Raw genomic sequence first — 20,318 nt, forward strand, 5'->3', positions numbered from 1 at the left:
TCACGTGTGTCAGATGGAGTGGATGTGCTAGGAGACAATTCAGCAGAACATTGTCTGCAAACAGCGATTTTTGCGTCTTTCTCAGACACTTCACTTCACTACATGCTTCCACACTGCTGACATGTCAACGTAATTGTTCGGTAAAATTTATTTGGTCTTTTGACGTATTAGGCCAAACACCAAAAGTGCTTTTGTTGCTATTTTCGGCCGATTATTTTTGGTTGACGAACATTCACTACATCCCTAGGAATTATCACCCGACCTTACAGTTTCCCTCACAAATGGGAAAGGGACAATTGAAACGCGAGACGAATGAAACACAGTACCTCAGCACATATAGTACACAATACTTACCAGAACCACTTGTTGTCCACCAGGCTGTAGGCTAGACCACCAGGATACAGCCAAATAATAGGGTCTTCACAGTGGACCAGGAAAACAGGTTGCAGATGTGCATTAAAAGGGCAACCGAGATCTAATCCAAATGCACAATAACTGTTTGATGTTCTAAAAGTGAAATTTACTATATTTTTTATTAAGAAAAAGGGCATAGGCGTAATATGTTTGCAATTACAAATTAAGAAGGACACTGTCAAGCATTTTAAATACGCCTCATATAACCCTTGCCCAGCGGCTAGTCCGACACGCCCTCAAAAACACTGGTGGAAAAACACTGAGCTGCAGCATACACCTCTCCTCTCCCTTCCAAACACTAGTTACCCTCTAGGCAGTCAATGGACATAATGTTGTTACTGTGATGTAGAGACAGAGCTCAGTTAAAACTTAATGGATGAAAGATACTTTTGTTATAGATTAATAACTCACCACTCAGAAACTCTTGCTCCAGTCTATGTTGCCAAGTTGGTCGGCAACATGTACAGCTGAACTGCTGTTTACCAGCTTTTCGCTGACCCGCCCTTCTCTTCTTCTGATTGGCATTGTTCTTTTTCAACACAGGGTGAAAAGAGGAGCTGCAGCAATGTGCAGTATGAAAAAAAATATGGTGTTATTTGAAAATTAATGTTCTGGTACAACCCCCAAGTAGGATTTTTAACCTGAAAATGAGCATTATACCACCTCTTTAACTGTATATCGTTGTGTTTTACAAGTAGGGGCAAATGAAACAATGTGCACCTTTCGTTTAAAGTCAAATTAAACATTTTACAAGATAGCATCTGATATTAATAGAACACACACGTGAGTTGTTGATCACAAAAACAAATTATTTCTGTCCCGGCTCTCCCCTACACACATCATGGCTAAAGAGTTACACTATTGAAAGTCTTTTGCACAAATATTTGCACAATTCATTTAAGTGGTCTAAGTTATTGTAAATCATGTAGTTTTCTTACATCTTAGCCTGTCTCTGACCTGCTGTAACACGTGAACCTTTACCGGGATCAGTAAAGTCTTATGTTATCTTAATACTTTGTAAGACGTAGAATTTCCCATTTGGTATAGCGTGGTTCACTCAGTAAAAGCAAAACAGCTTCAAAGATTCTTGGTCTCACCACATAATGAATGGACATGAAAGAAAATCTTGCCAAACTTTAAATCTACTTAAGTAGAAATATGAGGGAACATTGCAGGTTATGAAAGTAAGACTTCAGTGCTCCTGCTTTTACTCTGTTTACTGCTCTGTTCTCCTACACTCTAACCTTGGTTAAAATGTTTCACCTACCTCCTCATACTGCACTGCTACTCTCAAAGCAATTTCCTCATCAGCACTCTCTCCTACTGTAACTCCCACCTCTATTTACGCACTGATTAAGAGACCTTACCTCCTCTCCTTGCAAGCTATGAGTTTGCCATCTGCCTCCCATTCTGGCTAAACCCACTTTCCCCATCATTATAACAATGGATACACATTTAAAGAGTGACTCATCTGGTTCAGCAACTGTGCTCCGTACCATTTTGAGTATAAAGGAGCGCTGATTCACTGTCCTATTTCCCCTTAAGTAGAAACTGCTTTCTTTCTTTTCTGTATTAGTGACCTCTGATGTCACTAATAAGATATTCTTATTAGGCTTAAAAAGAAATGCTCAATATTTATGGCAAGTTGTTTTAAGTCAGACAAGCCACAAAGTTTGGTCCTAGAGCTATTATTTTAAAAGTAGACAGTGTGAAGTGTCTTTACTTCTTACCCTCAGTCTCTGCTGCACTTCTTTTTAGTGCACTTGATCCACTGATTTACAGGCATGACATGTGGGTGGCGGTGTGAGCATGTGTGTTATTACTCACTGCAAAACCCTGGCTAAATCCCATTTACTGTCCCCCAATGTAATAACAAGAAGCAACACCACCCTGCTTCTCTAAATGGCACACTGACTTAGGCCATATATCAGTTTTTTAATCTACCCTCTCCAGGTACCGCATTAATGATCGACTTTAAAATTTGTCCCTTTTTTGAGGAGAAGATTAGTTTAAACACAGGGAGTTAGTGGGCAGAAAAGTGTCCCAGAGAAGGAGGGAGAGGGGGGAAAAGAGAGAGAAGCCATAACAACTTTCCCATTAGGCTATTGATTTTTTTTCTCCCTCTCAAGGACACGCTTCAATCCCGGGCCCATGTGTGGACTGTCTGTCAGGAATCTATGGCTCAGCTTTACACAGAAGAGTTGTGTGCCTTTCCGCCTGTATTTGGCCCGGCCATATATCTGACCACACTCAATATGAGAAAGAGGGATGGGCAAATTGAGACAAGGTCAAGGGGCAGGTAGTTGTGATAAGCGCCCTGTGTTGATGTGGCAGCTGTCAGAAATACAGCCAAGTGCCCGAGGGGCATAAACACAGGAGCAATCAAATAAAAACACCAACAGCCAACTCAAAGACACACACAAACACAAGCACAGGATAAATGTTTTACACATGCACACCACTGAGAAAAGGAACAAAAAGGGGACCACATCAATGAATTCCACTAAAATCCCTGCTCAAATCGCTTAGTGAAATCCTTGGTGACAGCTATTGATTTTTTGGTAGAGTCTAGTTAATTGGACTCAGTACCCTCTATAAAGTGTGCGGTCCTATATCCTTTTCCTTTGTTCAGCTACACTTAATCATCTTTCCCCCAGCTATAGATTTCTCCTTGACTGTGTTCAAATCCATAGACATCAGGCCTGTGAGGACTGAGGGGAGAGGGAAGCAAAAGTTCATAAGGATCAATAAGTGCTTTATGGTCCAGATCAGACGTGCATGGTAGCCCCTAAATAAACCCACTACCACAGCTAAGGGGGAAACAGAAAGGGGGAACACAACAGCTCTTCATCAAAGAGAAATATGGAGTCAATGAAAAGCTGGTCTAACACAGTTGCCCGTTGCCCGCCTTAACATCTCAATTAGCACTCACAATTGAGGGGACACGAGGCCCCGTTAAAATTTAAGAGAGTCTTCCTTACGGCCGTGCAGGCAGTGTGACTTGCCTGTTTGCTGCATCTGTGTGGACTATTTCACAGCCCTTACGTTAAGGCAGTGATTCTCAAACTTTTTCATGAAACATGAATCATATTCATGCAACTTTAGGTTCCGCTCAGCATCCATGCCACCCCTGCAGTGGCTCTAAGTCTCCCCCCAGGGGGGCCCGCCCCCCAGTTTGAGAACCACTGCCTTAAGGTCAGACGGGATGCCAGGCCATCTTAAAATCATCTGCTTGTTGGTGTACCCATTGTCTTGTGAATTTGATGCATTTCCAGCTTAAATAGGCTACAGTGATACTGCAGCTGAGATGTAGCTGTGTTTGGGTTCCATAGATGCATCTGAGTTTTATATAGTAATAATAATGATAACTTTATTTATATAGCATGTTATAATGTGCTTTACAATAAAGGGGGAGGGGGGGACACACGGTAACTCCGCTTAAATCTTGACAAGCTGCAGAGCTGTAGTCTCTATTCATTATTATTACTGAGTCTTACTGTTCACCCTTTTCTCTCTGCTCGCCTACCATTCACTGGTCTTGTGCAGAGTTTTGCATGCCTGCCGTGCGGCCGACAGCTCGCAGGTCTATTTCAAAACGAAGCAATATTCTTTGTGTGGTTCATCAATGGTGATAAATGATCTGAATGCCCCGCGAGGTGCGAACAACTCTGCACAACAACTGTAAAGTTAAGGCTCCATCTCTACAGCAAGTTCCTCTTATGCCACTACACTCACACACATATACGCCACGCCTACACATGCACACTGATGCCCCTTAACTTGAGGGTTACGGTTACAATTCTGGATTTATTCACGCACTTTAAAAACATTTATTAAAAGCTTTTTTTCTTTGCTCATTTTTTTATTTACAGCATTATATGTTGAAATGTATATTAACTTATTAGCAGTATATCAGATGTAGAGCACCCCCATATCGCCAAAATGGCATGATCCTCGTTTCACATCGAAGCCTCAACTGTGACACTGACAGTCGAATACGGACAAGATAAAATAATTTAACTGATTGTAGAAAAAGAAAAAGTGAGGTTTAAGAAGAGATTTAAAAGAAGACCCGTAGATTGCTTGCCGGAGACACTCAGTATAATGTCTATAATAAATAAGGGGTGACCCAGGATAGAGAGGTTTTGGCACAACAATTACTCGGTTAAGGTCAGGGAAAGGTCATGGTTTGGGGTAAAATTAAGACTTCTGGGACCTTTACCATCATGATTATAAATACAAACATATAAATATAAATACAAACAAACAGCCACTATAAAAATGAAAATACCACAGCTGTAACTCTCAAGAGTTTAAATTTGCTGAAGCCATTACGCATGCCATGTGTAAGCATGTCAACAGCTGCACGTCTAAAAATTGCTAAACTTCACTTTTCTTGTTGACAAGCTAGTAAAGACTGGACTGGAATTGCAAATACAAAGGCGCAGTATTGCCTCTGCCTGGTTTAAGCATTTTTCACATCAGTGGCACTGTGCGTCATTATCATTATCTCAGGGAAAATGTATTCATACTGTGAAATGTTATCAGTGGAATCTTCAATTACAGAATAGACCAAAATATTGTGGCATATGTTTCTTAGTACTACATGTGTAAATTAGCCAACCGTGTAGTTTTTACAGGTTCCAGTTAAACTGTAAGACGTACAGTGCAATATCTTAATGCATAAGTGGTTGAACTAATGCATCACATTCTGATTTTAAAAAGGAAATACATGATAAAGAAAAATCAGTGGGCAATCAATATAATGCTGCAGCATCAACAGTTTGTTGTTTTCAGTATTGCTGACATAATGCTTCTGCTGTGCTGACTCTAGAAACAAGCCCCATACTTCATGGAGGATTAATAGAACAGCAGCACAATTATATAGTCTTCATGTGTGACAAGGTTATGGTCATACCAGACTGACCTTAAGTGTCCTCAAGATATTGCCACTGTGCTTCATCAATTGATTACCCCAATCAATTAAACTGAATTGTGCAATAATAGAGCACTGCTGTATGGAGTCCATTATGTTGGAGCTGAGCACCAGAAGAGGGGCTCACTCCTGACGCACGTGACTCACCTAATGCTGTCTGCAACATATCAGCTATCGGGAAGAGGGGCTCAATTATCCTGGCAGATGAAAGTAACGAGCACAACAATAGATATAGCGCCTCGCTAAATGGGCTCTAATGTGAGAGATGAGCATGCATGAAAAAGGGACTGTGGTCCGATTTGATTCTTGTAGGCAGGTAATTGCTAAATGACTTTTTTCCTTTCATCCTGTGTTTTTGTTTGTCCATCTTTCATAATGGTACATTTTTAAAGGCATGTCAGTGCCTGCTTTTAAAGGGATTTGAGGAGCTATTTCACAGAGGAAAAACATTTATCGGGGAAATAAAGACACCAGATTCTTTCTTCTTTCCTTGTGTTTAGACTCTTTCTAAACACAGTACACACTAACATAATACCTTGAACAAATATTGCATTAATGAAAAGGAACACAGACTCCTCAATCTCTGAAACACCTGTGTGTTTCAAGGATGCTATTATACAAAAACTGTAAAACAATCAGTGCTGGCAAAAAAACTGAACAAACTAATCTTTTCTACTGAGACATTTCTGAGTTCATTATGTACCGGGTTTGCACTGACATGTGCTGCTTCCAGGAAATAGCCACAGTTGCAGCCCAACAGTAAAAAGCTCTCACTTCCTCCCGCCTACTCAGCTTCTATGCATGACTATACTAAATGCCAGTGATCCAGGTGGAAGTTTTACATCCTTAAACAGTGTTACAAACTCAATACATACTGTGAGACAGAGCTTCAAGCAGCTGCAGGTGGTGACTGACTGACATGCTTTACCCTCGCTGAAATCATTCACCACTACAAACCTGTGCACTTGACTCAAACTAACTCAAGTCAGCACCTGATGTTACCAGTATGTTCCCATACATACTCAATATCGCATACACTTCCTGTAAATACTGCTATATAATGCTGAAGAAGACCCAAGATTATGCTTGGGGGCTTCAGGGCTTGTCAGATTCTTTCATGTACCGGGGTAAGGCAGTGGACTCGGTGCTTGTTAGCCTGCCGTCCTGGCTGCCTGTCGAGTTTGGCATGACTTACTGCTGCAGTTTGGTTAATATAAAGTACTTGTAGTATGACTACTTGTAGTGTTAGTTAATCATTGTTTTGCATTTTAATTGGAATATGTAATCTCTGTTATCATCTCCATTCATTTATTTTTCCTGTTACTGCCATAGTAAAAATATATAATCAACACAATTCTCCACAGGGAACCTTTAATGTGGCCTACACCTTGATATTTTGAAAGAGTAATGAAGCATAAAATATTTTAGTTCCACTCAATGATGGCACACCCTATTAGCGTTCCCTGCACTACTGTGGCCCACAATGCTTTATACTTAAAAAAAACCAGAAAACTCCAAAGCTATATATATTCAGAGGTCCAACCATATATTTACCAAGTCAATACAATACACTAATATTTTCAACTGTGGCTTCTTGTGCCACAACAGCTTTGTGTACAGTGCACTAACCAGTCTCAGACAGGAGTTTGATGGACTCCAGCACACGCTCAGTGTAGACCCCAGGTTCGTAGTTTTCCATCTCAGCATTAATGATGTGGACCACGCGGGCTGCTCGGCCCCGGATAGCCCCAGCAGTTCGGTCAAGAGTGTCCACATCTCCTTCTTGTAGAGCAATTACGCATTTGTTGACGTCCTCAAGGATGTGGTTTTCTTGAGAGAGGTAAAAAAAAAAGAATCAAAATGAATGGAGTTGGAGGGACCCAAGGCTTTTATTTTGCTGGAAGAAATGTTTGTATAACGTCTGGATATTTCAAGAAGTAATACATTTTCCACATAAACAGAAATCAGTCATGTTTTTAATATTGTGTGCTGATGATTAATGTTGTACACAAAAAGCGAATTTAATGTAATGATTCATGTTTCTCCCCGAATATAATTGAATTGCTCTACAATATATAATTCGGAACAATCACAATCATGCACCAAAAGTGCACCTCTCATAAATTTAATGAATGTTAAGTAGAAAGATGACAAACTCCTTATAGAAAATGACAAATGAAGAGATGTTTTTCACTTTGAGCCGCCACTGAGAAACCTAAATAAAATCTTGACTGTGAGTGAGTTGAAATTAAGAACGTGGGTCATTTTCTTCAATTAGATGATCAGTGAAGAACTTGTGCTGTATTGTCTCATACCTGACACAGAAAGGAAGTCGTCCACAGAGGTGATGTCATCGACAGCCTCGGTTAGGATGCGCACCTGCTTCTCCCACTGATCCTTGAAAACGTCCATGTTGTCCTGGGCCACCTTGCTTTGGGGGCGGGCAGCCAAGGTGAGAGCAGCGTTGATAACCTAGCATGGAAGAAGAGCTAACATTATTACACAAGGTATGCAAAAAACAACACATACTGTAAATTATCCTAGACAAGGATAAGGCTGGCGGTCAAGAAATCTCATGAAAATACCAAAACCAATGATAATCTTGCCGACTTCCCTACTCTGTCTTTGACTCTCAGACCTGATGTAAATCTTTAAAAACAGGTCACAAAGATATAGTTTCATTAAAAAGAAAAAGTTCAATAATTTCATAAAACAGCTTTGGTTTCACTTTGGTGTTCTAGTGAAACTAGCTGTACCAGGCCTTGGCTGCACAGAGAATACTTGTTTGTCGGATTGAATTGCTGGTTTGGGTCTTTTTGGTCTTTTCATGAGTTCATGAGTTTTCATGATTTGATTACAATAAGAGACATATCACCAGACTTTAAACACAGTGTTAGTCATTAGCCAATAGTTATTTGTGGTGTTAAATAACACAAATGTGTGCTGTCCAGAAGATCCATGGGTGTATTAATAAGATGTACCATTTTTTTTTTATAGCTGGAGTAGAGCAAGGTTATCTTTTCAACAAACGGCCAAGTATCCTTCAAGAGTCTGAACTATGTAAGACAGCACATTTGGCTTCAAGTCCCCCCCAAAAAATATACTTCACAAAATTTTTATCAGCAACATCCTGCAGAGATTCTTCACATTGACAGACTTATACTTGAGAACACGCAGTATTAATCCCTATGAAAGCTGGCATGTATACTTTAACCAGAAGCAGGATTCTATGATCTGGACATGGCAGTAGCTGAGGTGTTTGTCGTGTGTGTGTGTGTGTTTGTTTGCATGTGTGAAGATAACTCTACCCAGATGGAACAGATGGAAATATTTCTCTTTGTTCCATCCCCTCTTTGTTCCTTCTTCCCAGTCACAAAGTCTGTGTCCATTATGTTTTTTTTTTTTAAATCTGTCTTTGTTGAGCAGTGCCAAGAGGTATCAGGAGACGGTTTCTCCCCAAGTTTTTTTAAGTAAGCTGGTCTCAGTAGGTGTGCCTGGTGGGGCCTGCGCATTAGATCCTGAATCTCAATTTCAGCCTCCCTTCTCTATTCCTCTTGTTGCTGGGTCCCGTGTGAATAAGACCTACCATTAACCTTGGAAACAATGGATCGATTTTAACCTCCTCCTTTGCTTGCATCCTGAGAAACAGTACTATAAGGTCCACCTACACATTAGTCATAGCTCTTCCTCCCATTCTGCCAACATTGGTTCTTCCTCTGTCATCTTTAGCTATTCTAATTTCTAAAAACTTCCCTTTGAGGTAAATTCAAAAGTTTTTATAATTACCAAAACATTTTGACTAGGGCTTATGTAAAGAGTTCTTTATTATGGGATGAAAGTGTTTTTTAAGTCCTCACCTGTGGACATAGGCTGTCAATTTGGGTGGCAGCCATTCGAACCAACTTCACACCCTCTTCATTGTTGGAGATGGAGCAAGCCAGGTTGGCCACCTGAATAAAGCAAGCACAAGAAAGGACACAATGCTTATAACCTGAAGCTAAATACCTTTTACAGGAAGGTCATGGGCACACAAAAAGTTAGCCCATTCCCACTCTGGTAGACTCCCCACTGAAAAGGAGAGGCCCGCATTTTTTCTTAAAACCAAGTCTGTGTTAAAACAACACTCACATACCAATACTTACATTGTAACACTTTTTGTTGTTCCTTCTGGCCACACTGATTATAAAGAGATCCTGCCCTAATGTGCTTCTAATGTAAGTGGTGGGGACAAAATCGACAGTCCACACCCTGTACAAAGCTGCATCCAAAACTGTGAGCGAAGGCAATAAGAGGCCAGCAGCCTGAGTGAAATAAATCAAATGGGTATCTTCCAAAGTCTTTATAGTTTAAATCTTATCCTGGCTCTGTCTCTCTCTTGTTCAGCAAGTTACACTTATCTTGTATTGTTTTTGTATTATTGTTTTTTGGGTATTATTGTTTTTACACTTGTTGAAGCACTTTGTAACTTGTTTTTGAAAAATGCTCTACAAATAAAGATTATTATTATTATTATTATTATTATTATTATTATTATTATTAGGAAACACAAATATGGAATTCCGTGGTAAAAAGACATCCAGATATCCAGATAGATATCCATTTGGGTTGTGTAATTTTACAGCTGAAGACTCATGTTAGCTTACGCTAAATGTTAGAATGCTTTTGTGCATGAGGACGGTGGAATTTGTCCCCCATTTGTGACGTTAGCAGCAAGAGGAGAAACAATAACAGTGACCAAAAACTTAGTGTTATTTTAAGGTAGACACGAAATATTTTTAAACTATCCTTTAATGTATGGAGTAGGTATGCACAGTAGACACATCCCCACTGTATAATAAATACAGTACATGTTTTTTTTTTTTTGTATTGCTGTTTGTGCAAGAAAGCGAAATTAAACATCTGTCATAGAAAAGCCTTGTTGGGAGAAACAATGTACCAATGTTTAGAGTCTCCTGAATTTATTACCCAGTGGAGTTTTCTCCCAGAGGCCAAGGGAAGCCAGGCTTCCCCTGTTTTTATCAGACTCTATTCATCATTTTAATAAAAACACAATGTTTTTAGTTTCGATAAATCTTATAAGCTGTTGCAGTCATCTCTTCCCCATTTCTTACTATCATACAATAAGTGAAACAGCGCCCCTCTGAATGCTATGCGTTGGATGTGTGGTGAAACACTATATTGCAGCACCGTAGACTGGCCTTCTGTCTGACTACGCGAGGAGGCAGACTCTGAAAAAAAATGAAATGATTAACCAATCAGATGAAGCCACTGCCTAACTATGATTAGTCAGGATGATGCCAAGGTAAGCCAGCTTCACGCCAATCAAATCACAGCATGCGATCAACGTCATTCAGATGAAATAACGGGAACTTTAGCTGGTGCAGTTATGGAGGGTGGAGATTTGGAGTTTTTTGTTATAATAAATAGTTTTACTAAACTAACATTACAGCAGCACCTTAAGATTAAATCTGACGGAAGACCAACGCCAAAACTGGACCTGCGTGTGGAGAGAAAAAAGGGGTTCCAGGCTGAGGAATACTATAGCGGTACAGAGTGGCTAGCTGGTAGCACCAAACTCTCTTGTTGTGAAGGACCTAAAAGCCAGTAGGAAATTCTATAACTTGGTTATTGACATCTTCGCCACCATGAAAGATAGGAGAATACCCTTCCCTTTCAGATAGGGTGTGTGAAATGTCACCTCCTTCTCTCTCTGAACTTAACTGGACTGCAGCTATTTGTGCGATTTTTAATGTGGTTATATTGTTTGTTTAGCTTTGCTTGCCTGGATTTAGCTGTGAATGAAAATTCAGTTGAAGTAACCTTGTTGTTTTTACTGCGGTTGTGTACGCATAGATAATGAGCACTACAGACAGAACCTGCCACAGGGCACTGAGCCAGGTTAGGCTACCTGAATAATTGTTTTTACTCTGTTGGTCTGGTACTCGGTTGTTAGTCTTGAGTGATGTTGTGTTGGCCAAGCATTAAGAAGTATGGAAGCCTATTTGATACATGCACCACTGCTACTATGCAAATGTCTATTTGTATGTATGCTATTTGGGGTGAGAGAGAGTGAGTGAGTGAGAAAGAGAGAGAGAGAGAGAAAGATAGCGTACGTGTCAGTAAATGCAACTTTCAGCGTGTGTATTGATAACAATTTTGTGTAAAATTATACCTTGCACTGTAATAGCAATACATTAAAGGACATCCCCTCTCACTTGGCTTCCCCAAAAATTTACCTCACCCCACGCCACTGGTATTACCCTGTCTTTCCCAAATGCTCCAACACTCCTGGTCTTGTTTTTAATTGCAGGAGGTACCCAGTATCAGATCAGACAACACAGGTGGTAACTGCATTTTTGTGTTGGACAGTTGGTGGAAATAAATTTGGAGATAGGTGGTGGATGACAGATGTTGTGTCAGTCCAACAGATAATACATGGGGACAAATTTTCACAGAGCCCTGATGGCACAGACCTCTAAATAATTACAGTAGCATTACTGCAGAGGGGATGTATGTCAGGAATGTTCGAGATATAGTAGAGTGGTATACCACAGGCTGGAATGTAGCACCCACTTATCGTGAGGTAATTGGATTTATTCAGATCCAAAATGCTTCAAATAATATGTACAAAAAGCCTTACTCATTAGGTTGACATTTCCTGCATGCCGGTGATGCATGACTAGCATGCTTAAATCATTATGGGGCTTGGTGGTGCAAAGAGGTGCTTTATTGTATAATTTAGGTGCCAGATGGTTTTTATGTACGAAACAACCCTTACTTTGATTTATGTCTGTCTTTCTATCTAATGTACTGCTTCTTGGTAACATGTTTTCCACCTTTATTGGAGACACATATATTATCCCAGTACATTTTTTGTAAGGCCAATTTTGGTACAGAGCTACACTACTAAAAGAGAAAATGAATCTGTCCGCTGTCAAAAGATCATACTTGATAGAAGGCATTTGAAGATTTTGCGATTTGGTATCTGTAGTCTGTACATCATGCTGACTGTTTGGTTAACAGGGACTGTTTGAATAATAAAAAAAAAAGATAGAAACATTAGAGGTGCAATAAAACATTTGAAACCACGACAACCACATCGCTGACAATTTCTTTCTGACAGAAACACACTCAGCCTTCATATTTCTCCACAGTATCATTGCATTTCACAGTTCATTTTCATAACTTCAAACTCTATATAATCCAATACCATCCTTAAGTAAATCAGATTTCAGCATGAGCCCAGGCTTTAAAACTGAGCTAAACAGACACATGCCTGTTGGCAGCAACGGGTGCCAGTCTGTATTAGCACTTCTAGTGCTCACATGTCACTGTTTGAGGCAAATTGAGGTAAATCAAATTTGTGTTAGAAGACTCTTGCTTAGAGCTCTGTCTCTTTACTCATGACAGCAATGAGCACATTGATGGATTGCAGTCCTTTATGTGAAGCAGTGTGTGTATGTCTTCAAAGTGTGTGTGTGTGTGTGTGTGTGTGTGTGCGCGTGTGTGTGTGTGAGTGAGTGAGAGAAAAGCGAGTGTGATTGAGAGTCTGTGTTCCACATAAACATGAGTGGCTGCTTGCAGAAGATTTGAAAAACATACAAAGCATAATTTAAAGGACAATTCTATAATTTAAGTTCCCTGCATTCACTTACTATTTTACATAACTATAAACTAAACAGAGAATTCCATAAGCCTTTATTATGCCATGACATATTTGCAATTTCTCCTTGTCTTTGCAAAGTAAATTTGAAATGAATCCTGTGTAGTTTCTACAAAGCACTCCCAGTCAAGAAAAGGTGGCCAATTTAAGCCATTATTGTTTACAATGCTGTTATATTTTCCTTTTAGTTTAATGGTTTCCAGCTGGTGGAAGCATCCTACATTAGGTTCTCTCTTCTTGGTTTCTGACTGACAGAACACATGTCGTTGTGTGTTAGCAAGTAAAACTCTCATGTCAACTCTGATCTCTCCTAGATTCACACGTTAATATGACATGGTGAAGGGACCGAGAATGTTCTCGGTGTGATATGTTTGTTCTAATACAACTTGGTGTAAGTAAATGGAACTGAAATGATCGTTGAATAGCAAAGCCTGTATGTATCATTTGCTGTGTCTCCATGAATTAGAAGGCTTTCAAGAAGTAGGACAAAATTGCAGCACTTCTTCCATTAAACCCATTTTCTAACTACAGTATAATTGTGGTACCTGACCAGTACAAAGCTAGTCTCCTCTCTCTGTCTTTTTCTGCTTGCATAGTTTCTTTCACTAGTTCTGCCCAGGCCCAGCGGCCCTTCTGACTGCTCCAGTGGGCTGTTGGAGGCAAAAGGGCAGAGGGCTTTCTGGAGGCTGGAAACATGCCCAACATGCCCAACACAGAGAGCTGGATCAGGGCCAACGCTGCAACATCCAGCCAAAACTACTAATTGCAATTATCTAGGGAAGTGCCTCTCCTTTGAGGTTTTGTTTTTATTCAAAGAGAGGAGGGAAAAACCAAGACAGAAGGTTTGAGACTACACCACGCAAGCCTAATGCTGATACAGTGAAGGATGTTGGAGCGGAATATACAATTCATAGAGGTGTGTGGGGGAGAGAGAGAGACAGAGAAGGAGAGAAAGGGAGAAATAGAGAGAGAGATCCCTGCTGAACGCCCATTCTTCATTTTAGCCCCGAACAAAGAACTATCGATTTTGTCCTTTTGCTCTGCCCCGGATAATCACTTCAATTCTAATCTGATGAAGGTTTCCACTGCAGTTGGAGAGATGGGCATTCTCATGTATGTTATCTAAATACCCCACCTAAATGGAGCTGACTAACTGAAAAGAGATCTGCTGGTGTCATTTTTTACACAGGGTTGTTACTGAGAAACCCAAATCTATCGTCAAGAATTACTGATGATGGTAATACATTCAATTACATCTAAACAGGCTCTCTTTTTGCTATTTAGCACTGTCTGCAAACAGTCTCCACTTTGTTGTACCTTTGCATTATTCCTTATGAAATGCCTTATGAAAACTTTTGACAAATTCCCCCCCCCCCCTTAAATCTTTGATCATTCTGGATGGAGTGAACACTTGACTCGGCTGTGCCAGAGAACAGGAAAGCTGAGCCAGAAGCACACTCAGGACGGTCAGTGCCCCCACCCCACCTACCCAAACCTTGCCATTTCTATAGCCATTTTCAGCTGCTACAACACACAAATCTTCCTTCCAGTTACTAACTCTCAAGAACAACTAATAGCGCCGGTGTCAGCCGAGTTGCTGGGCACAACAGCTTCGCCCGGGGAAGGAGCAAGGTGGTAGACTTGAGAAGTAGAAGAATGACAGACAAAGAAGCAATCAGTGGGGATGACATTTTAAGTTATGTGATGTAAGATGGAAGCACTTTGTTCCATTAAAAGCCTGTCATCTGGATGTTTACTTGTTGCAGGGATGGTGTTGGCGAGGGCTTTATTGACATGGGCAAAAAGGGTTGTGTTTTATCTCTTCAAATGCACAAAAATCACCAGAATCTCTAACTACTCTTTTTCTACCTTTCTACTGCTTATGCACACACACCCACACCCACACCCACACAGTAAACTAATCAGTCTGTCAACATAGATGGAGCAGACCATGTAACAGGGGTATACAGTATGCAGACTCTGAAACAATTACAGGTCAGCCCTTGCAGGAGTACTTCTATTTGTTTTAGTTATGAGCTGTCAGCTCCCAGCCTGTACATACAGTGTATGGACCGGAGGTGACAGAAAAGGGTTGAGGTGCACGATTAGGTAACACCACATGTCACGGTTGTGTGTTCAGTTCAAGTCTTTAGGGTACAGAGTTGATGACCGTCTGTGACCGACCATAAACCATGCCTTTGAAAATCAATCCCTATTAATTAAATGCAAAGTGTGTATTGCCTCAGCAAGAATAACTACCGGACTCTCAACAAAATGAAAAGGCATGCCAGACCTTGCAGTTTATTAAACAAAAAAAGAAAAAAAGGTGGCCATGATAAGGGTTGCAATGTCTTTTCTACACTTAGATCATGTTGATGGGTGGATTACTAATTTTTAACAACATAACCTGTATATGACAAAGCAATCATGTCCTTACTCAGTGACATTTCTTGCATGTTGAGGATTTACAACACGATGTGAAATTAGAAATGGCTCTGTAAGTCGTTCTGATTACAGATTGCTGTTTAATTGTTCCCACCGCTACCCCCCACCCCCCACCCCACTACCTTCGCCTGAGAGATAAAGTGGACCTAAATTGCGAGTGACTCTAATGCACTTAGGGGTTCTCTCTACACTTCCCAACTCAGAATGGAAATGAGTTTAAGTCACTGTTTACCAAGTGACAGGTCCACTAATATGTGGCTGACTGGGATACACTCCTTCGCACACTGTCTCCCCAAAGACCCCTGGCTCATCAACTCCACACATACAGATGCGGCCGCTACCACAAATGCAAGCACAGAAACAAAGAGTGTCTGTCATTATATCTGATTCCCAAATGTTTGAGCTTAAAGTTGCTGCTTTATTACAGTCCAAAATAGTATAGTGTTCACACACTGGAGTGACAACTCCTGTAGGTGAACAATCAGGGGTTCACCGTTGCATTAGAGCAAGAGGATTAAAAACACAGTGGGGGTTGTTTCTTTGTTGACTTCTTGTGAATAGGAGGATATACAGTAAATGCAAGATGGTAATATTAATTAATTGCATATGCAATCATGTGGAAGGATATGGAAAACCCGCTACAGAGATACACTTTGTGGCCACTTCATTAGTACACCTGTCCAATCAAATGTGATATAATACAACAGCTCAACCATAAAGTCTTCCTTTACAAAGATAATATGGTTCATTTTTGATTAACACTGCCAAAGTGGTATTAAGTATGTATTTATTATTGAGATTGTAATTTGCAATGGAGTAGAACTGGATTGCATTATATTGAGAGCTGTTTCCAGTGTTTTACCCACCCCATTTACAAACATGATGGGGGAAGAGTGATAGAAACATTTTTCAGGATAATGCAGTCCAATACAACACTATCACCAACTTCTAGGGGTGTGACAAGTTCTTGTGCGATATTAAAACATGGTGAATAGCTGTCTCACGATATCAGCAAGACGGAGTGTGATAGGGTGAAATTAGCATAAAAGATAATAATAATATAATAATAATCTTTATTTGTAGAGCACTTTTCAAAAACAAGTTACAAAGTGCTTTAACAAGTGTAAAGACAATGATACCCAAAAGACAATAATCCAAAAACAATACAAGATAAAAGCAAGAAAACATTGAAAAGTACACATTTAAGATAAATATAAAATAAGTAAAATAGAATAAAATAAAGTCAAATAAGATCGGGAAAGGCTCTCCTATAAAAGTATGTTTTAAGAAGGGACTTAAGAGTTCACTGACTCAGCCGACCGGATTTCCTCGGGCAGGCTGTTCCAGAGCCTCGGGACCCTGACAGCAAACGCTCTGTCCCCTTTAGTTTTCAGTCGAGACTCTGGAACAGATAGCAGACCTCTGCCCGAGGATCTCAAGGTACGTGCTGGTGCGTATGGGACTAAAAGGTCAGAAATATAACAAGGCAAGAGGCCATGAAGAGCTTTAAAAGTGATCAATAAAATTTTAAAGTCAATCCTAAAACACACTGGGAGCCAGTGTAATGAAGCTAAAATAGGAGTAATGTGGTCATATTTCTTTGTTCTGGTTAAAAGCCTGGCAGCTGAGTTCTGGACAGTCTGGAGTCGATCAGTAGATTTTTGGGTTAAACAGGTGAAAAGGCTGTTGCAATAATCCAGGCGTGATGAGATGAAGGCATGTAAAATGGTCTTGTTGTCCTTAAAAGTTAACATAGATCATATTTTAGATATATTTCTAAGTTGATAAAAACATGATTGAACAAGCTTTGTGGTGTGCTGCTCGAAATTTAAATTACTATCAAACCAAACACCAAGGTTCTTTGCCACAGGCTTAATGTGATTTACTAGGGAACCAGCAGATGGCAGTATGTGTTTTGCCATCTGCTGGGACCCGATGACCACTGCCACTGTTAAATAGTTTGTGTGGCAGCATTTTGGTTAACCAGCGGAAACAATAAAAGGCCACAGAGTGGCACGGACAATACGTAAGCAACATTTCAAAATGCCCCTGCACTGTTTTGCATTTTGTGACTTTCAGTCGAATAAAAGACCCACACTGCAAAAACTGATCTCTCAAAAACAAGGGAAAAAAGCATTACAATGGGGGAAATATTACTTAAAATTAGCAAAATTATCTGCCAACAAAACACACAACACACATTTCACTTGCTACTTCAAGTGAAATTCTCTCATTTTAAAGCCGCCTGGTAGGAAGAAATATCTTGTCAAACAAAAAACAAGTATATTTTGCATTCAATTAAGATAATTAATCTTACTTAGATTTTAGTTTTTGCAGTGCAGTCCTATATTTTATCATTGAGAATCTCTTACTGTCACGTTCTTCTGAACCCAATATCATGTCTCATATGGTCATCTAACTGTATAGTCAAACCCTTACCAACTACAGCGTTAAAAATAAACTTTTCAAACTGCTTTCAGTATAGCCAGGGTTGTCATTCTGTGCTGCTAAACTGAAAGTGGCCAAGTTTAAAAAATCAGGTTAAGACATCTGCAAAGGCTCCCTTAATAGCAACATAGAAGTTCACTGACCCGATTCCATATGGTCAATTAATCCTTAATAAAGCTGCTTCTAGGTCATCTTCAACCATTCTGCATCTCCCTTTTTATCAAACCCTGACAATAGGAACATGTACAGGTGTGTGTGATGGCGGGGATGTACACAAAGGTTACGGCGGACGTCAGGAGGAATTAAGGCAGTCCACTCCGTAGTACATTGATTGTAGTTACAGTTAAATGCCATGACTTTGTTCCACTGAAGAAAATGACTCCCACATAAATTACCCAGTAATGTGTTTAATGCTGCTCCTCAGTGTGTCAGATGATTAAGCTTGCTTTTCAACAGCACTACTTTTAATTGGGTGCTGTTGTGTTTCTGTCATCTTGTTTGTGTTCACTTAGACTCGCATGCGGAGTTAGACCTTGCATTTGTATTTTGGGCCTTTCATTTCATGATCAATATCGTCTGCACCATCTGAAGTGTGCAGATCAAGTGCTCCAAAGATTTCTACAAGAAAAACAGGCATTTGGAAATTCTCTTTAATCATTCCGTAGAAGTGATTTTGACAATGCTAATGAAACTATAGCTTCAACTGAAACAAAATTATTTACTGATGAATGAACAAGGCAGTGGTTGTACTGAGGATTGTGAGAATGTTGTTGCCCATGTAAATGTTGGTGTTAATGCCACATAATAACAACAACAACAACAACAACAACAATAATTATTATTATTATTATTATTATTATTATCATCATCACTAACATATACTAATACAGTTATATTGACATTTACACTATTTATTATGGGTATTATGATGCCCTTATCTGAACTGCCTTGAAATGCGTATGCATTTTCCTGTTGTCTGTCCTATATGTATGGTGACATAAAGTATTTACCTGATTGGCTGCTGACTGAAAGTAAACATGGGCTGTATCTCCCTTTACCTAACTAAACTGGAACCATACAGTAAATATTTATAAACTTTTCATTAAATGCATCACCCCATTACTACTAAAAACATGTTGGTTTTTCTCTTTAACCATGAAAAAAACGCAGTGCAACAATTTTCTTTTATTTTGAGTCTAAATAATTTTGAACCAAAGCTGTGATCTCACCCCCCCCCCCCCAAAAAAAACCGCACACAACAAAAAAAACAGAATAGCCTTCACAATCACATCATCGTCTCCTTGACAACCAAGACTGAGCTTGCATGAACAGGCTGACAGAGTGTGATTTACAGTGGTCGTTTCTCTGGAGCTGCGGCTGGGGATTGGGTATTCCTGCTAATACCATGGCTGGCTTCTCGATAAATATGATAATTTGCTGGAGGCTGCTGGGGAGGTGAACCAGCACTGCTTGCAGAGAGAGGTTAGAGTCGTACATGAAACAACAGCGGGGGTGGATGACAACACAGTTCAGACAAGTACAGACACATGCACATGGCCGCAGACGTACATACACGCACCGCTGGAAATGAGAGTGGAGGCACCTGATGTAATACAAAAGAAGAGGCTAGAAATCTGTTTGCAGGAGTCAGTGCTTGTTCACCCCTTTAATGTGCTAAATGTCAAGGACTTGAGGCCTCTTCCAGTGACCACATACACTGAGGCTTCAAAATGTGATTTATTTACGTTGGAATTTAAATGCCTAAATGAAGAAGGCCATAGGAAGAGAGGATGGGCACCTAGAGAATAATATCCACAATATAAAATTTTATTGAGCTCAACAAGGGACACAGAGAGGTAATTGAAAGCAGTATAAACAAATCATAAAGTTAGCTGGACAGAACTGAATTGGGACAACCATATATACTGTTATGAGTGTCCGTGTATGGCCATGTATGTCCGCACATGCTCTAGATGAGCGCCTTACAGCGTCAATTTAGATATTGCTTTATCTTGTTCACACTGCTGTGAATGACAGGGCATTAAAGACAGAAGGGAGAAGGGGAAAATGGCTGACTCACTTTCCCTCAGGCAGAGGGCAACTATTCCCACTTCTTATTGGTGCCTTGGTGTGTTGCTGCTTTTGCTTTGCCTGTGCCCCAGTCTTGAGGAGCAAAGGCTGGCTAGACTGATTTCTCTTTATTTCGCTGCAAGCGCTCAGTCGCACGAGGTGTTGGTACCACCTATCCAGTCTAAAAGTTGCCTCTCCTATCTAGGTTGTGTAGTCATCTTACAACATATTTTGCCTTTTGCTCAAGCTAGCACAGGGGCCAGACTGTCTCTCTCACAGTCCCCCCCCCCCCAAAAAAAAACAAAAGCAAAAAACAGCTTGGGCAGTTTCAACTGAAGTATT

General features: G+C 40.1%; 1 protein-coding gene across 2 annotated transcripts in view; it reads right to left on the minus strand.

Moving 5' to 3' along the window:
* ctnna2 (catenin (cadherin-associated protein), alpha 2) overlaps window positions 1–20,318 on the minus strand; it is a 370,589-nt gene that overhangs the window by 31,781 nt on the left and 318,490 nt on the right. For both annotated transcript variants that reach the window (XM_046048451.1, XM_046048452.1), the window contains 3 exons: window positions 9,208–9,300; window positions 7,666–7,822; window positions 6,980–7,180 (listed from right to left, as the gene is read on the minus strand). In XM_046048451.1, the coding sequence (XP_045904407.1) occupies window positions 6,980–7,180; window positions 7,666–7,822; window positions 9,208–9,300 (451 nt within the window). The remainder of the gene's footprint in view (window positions 1–6,979; window positions 7,181–7,665; window positions 7,823–9,207; window positions 9,301–20,318) is intronic.

The sequence above is a fragment of the Micropterus dolomieu genome, linkage group LG04, assembly GCF_021292245.1.
Source record: "Micropterus dolomieu isolate WLL.071019.BEF.003 ecotype Adirondacks linkage group LG04, ASM2129224v1, whole genome shotgun sequence".
Classification (NCBI taxonomy): domain Eukaryota; kingdom Metazoa; phylum Chordata; class Actinopteri; order Centrarchiformes; family Centrarchidae; genus Micropterus; species Micropterus dolomieu.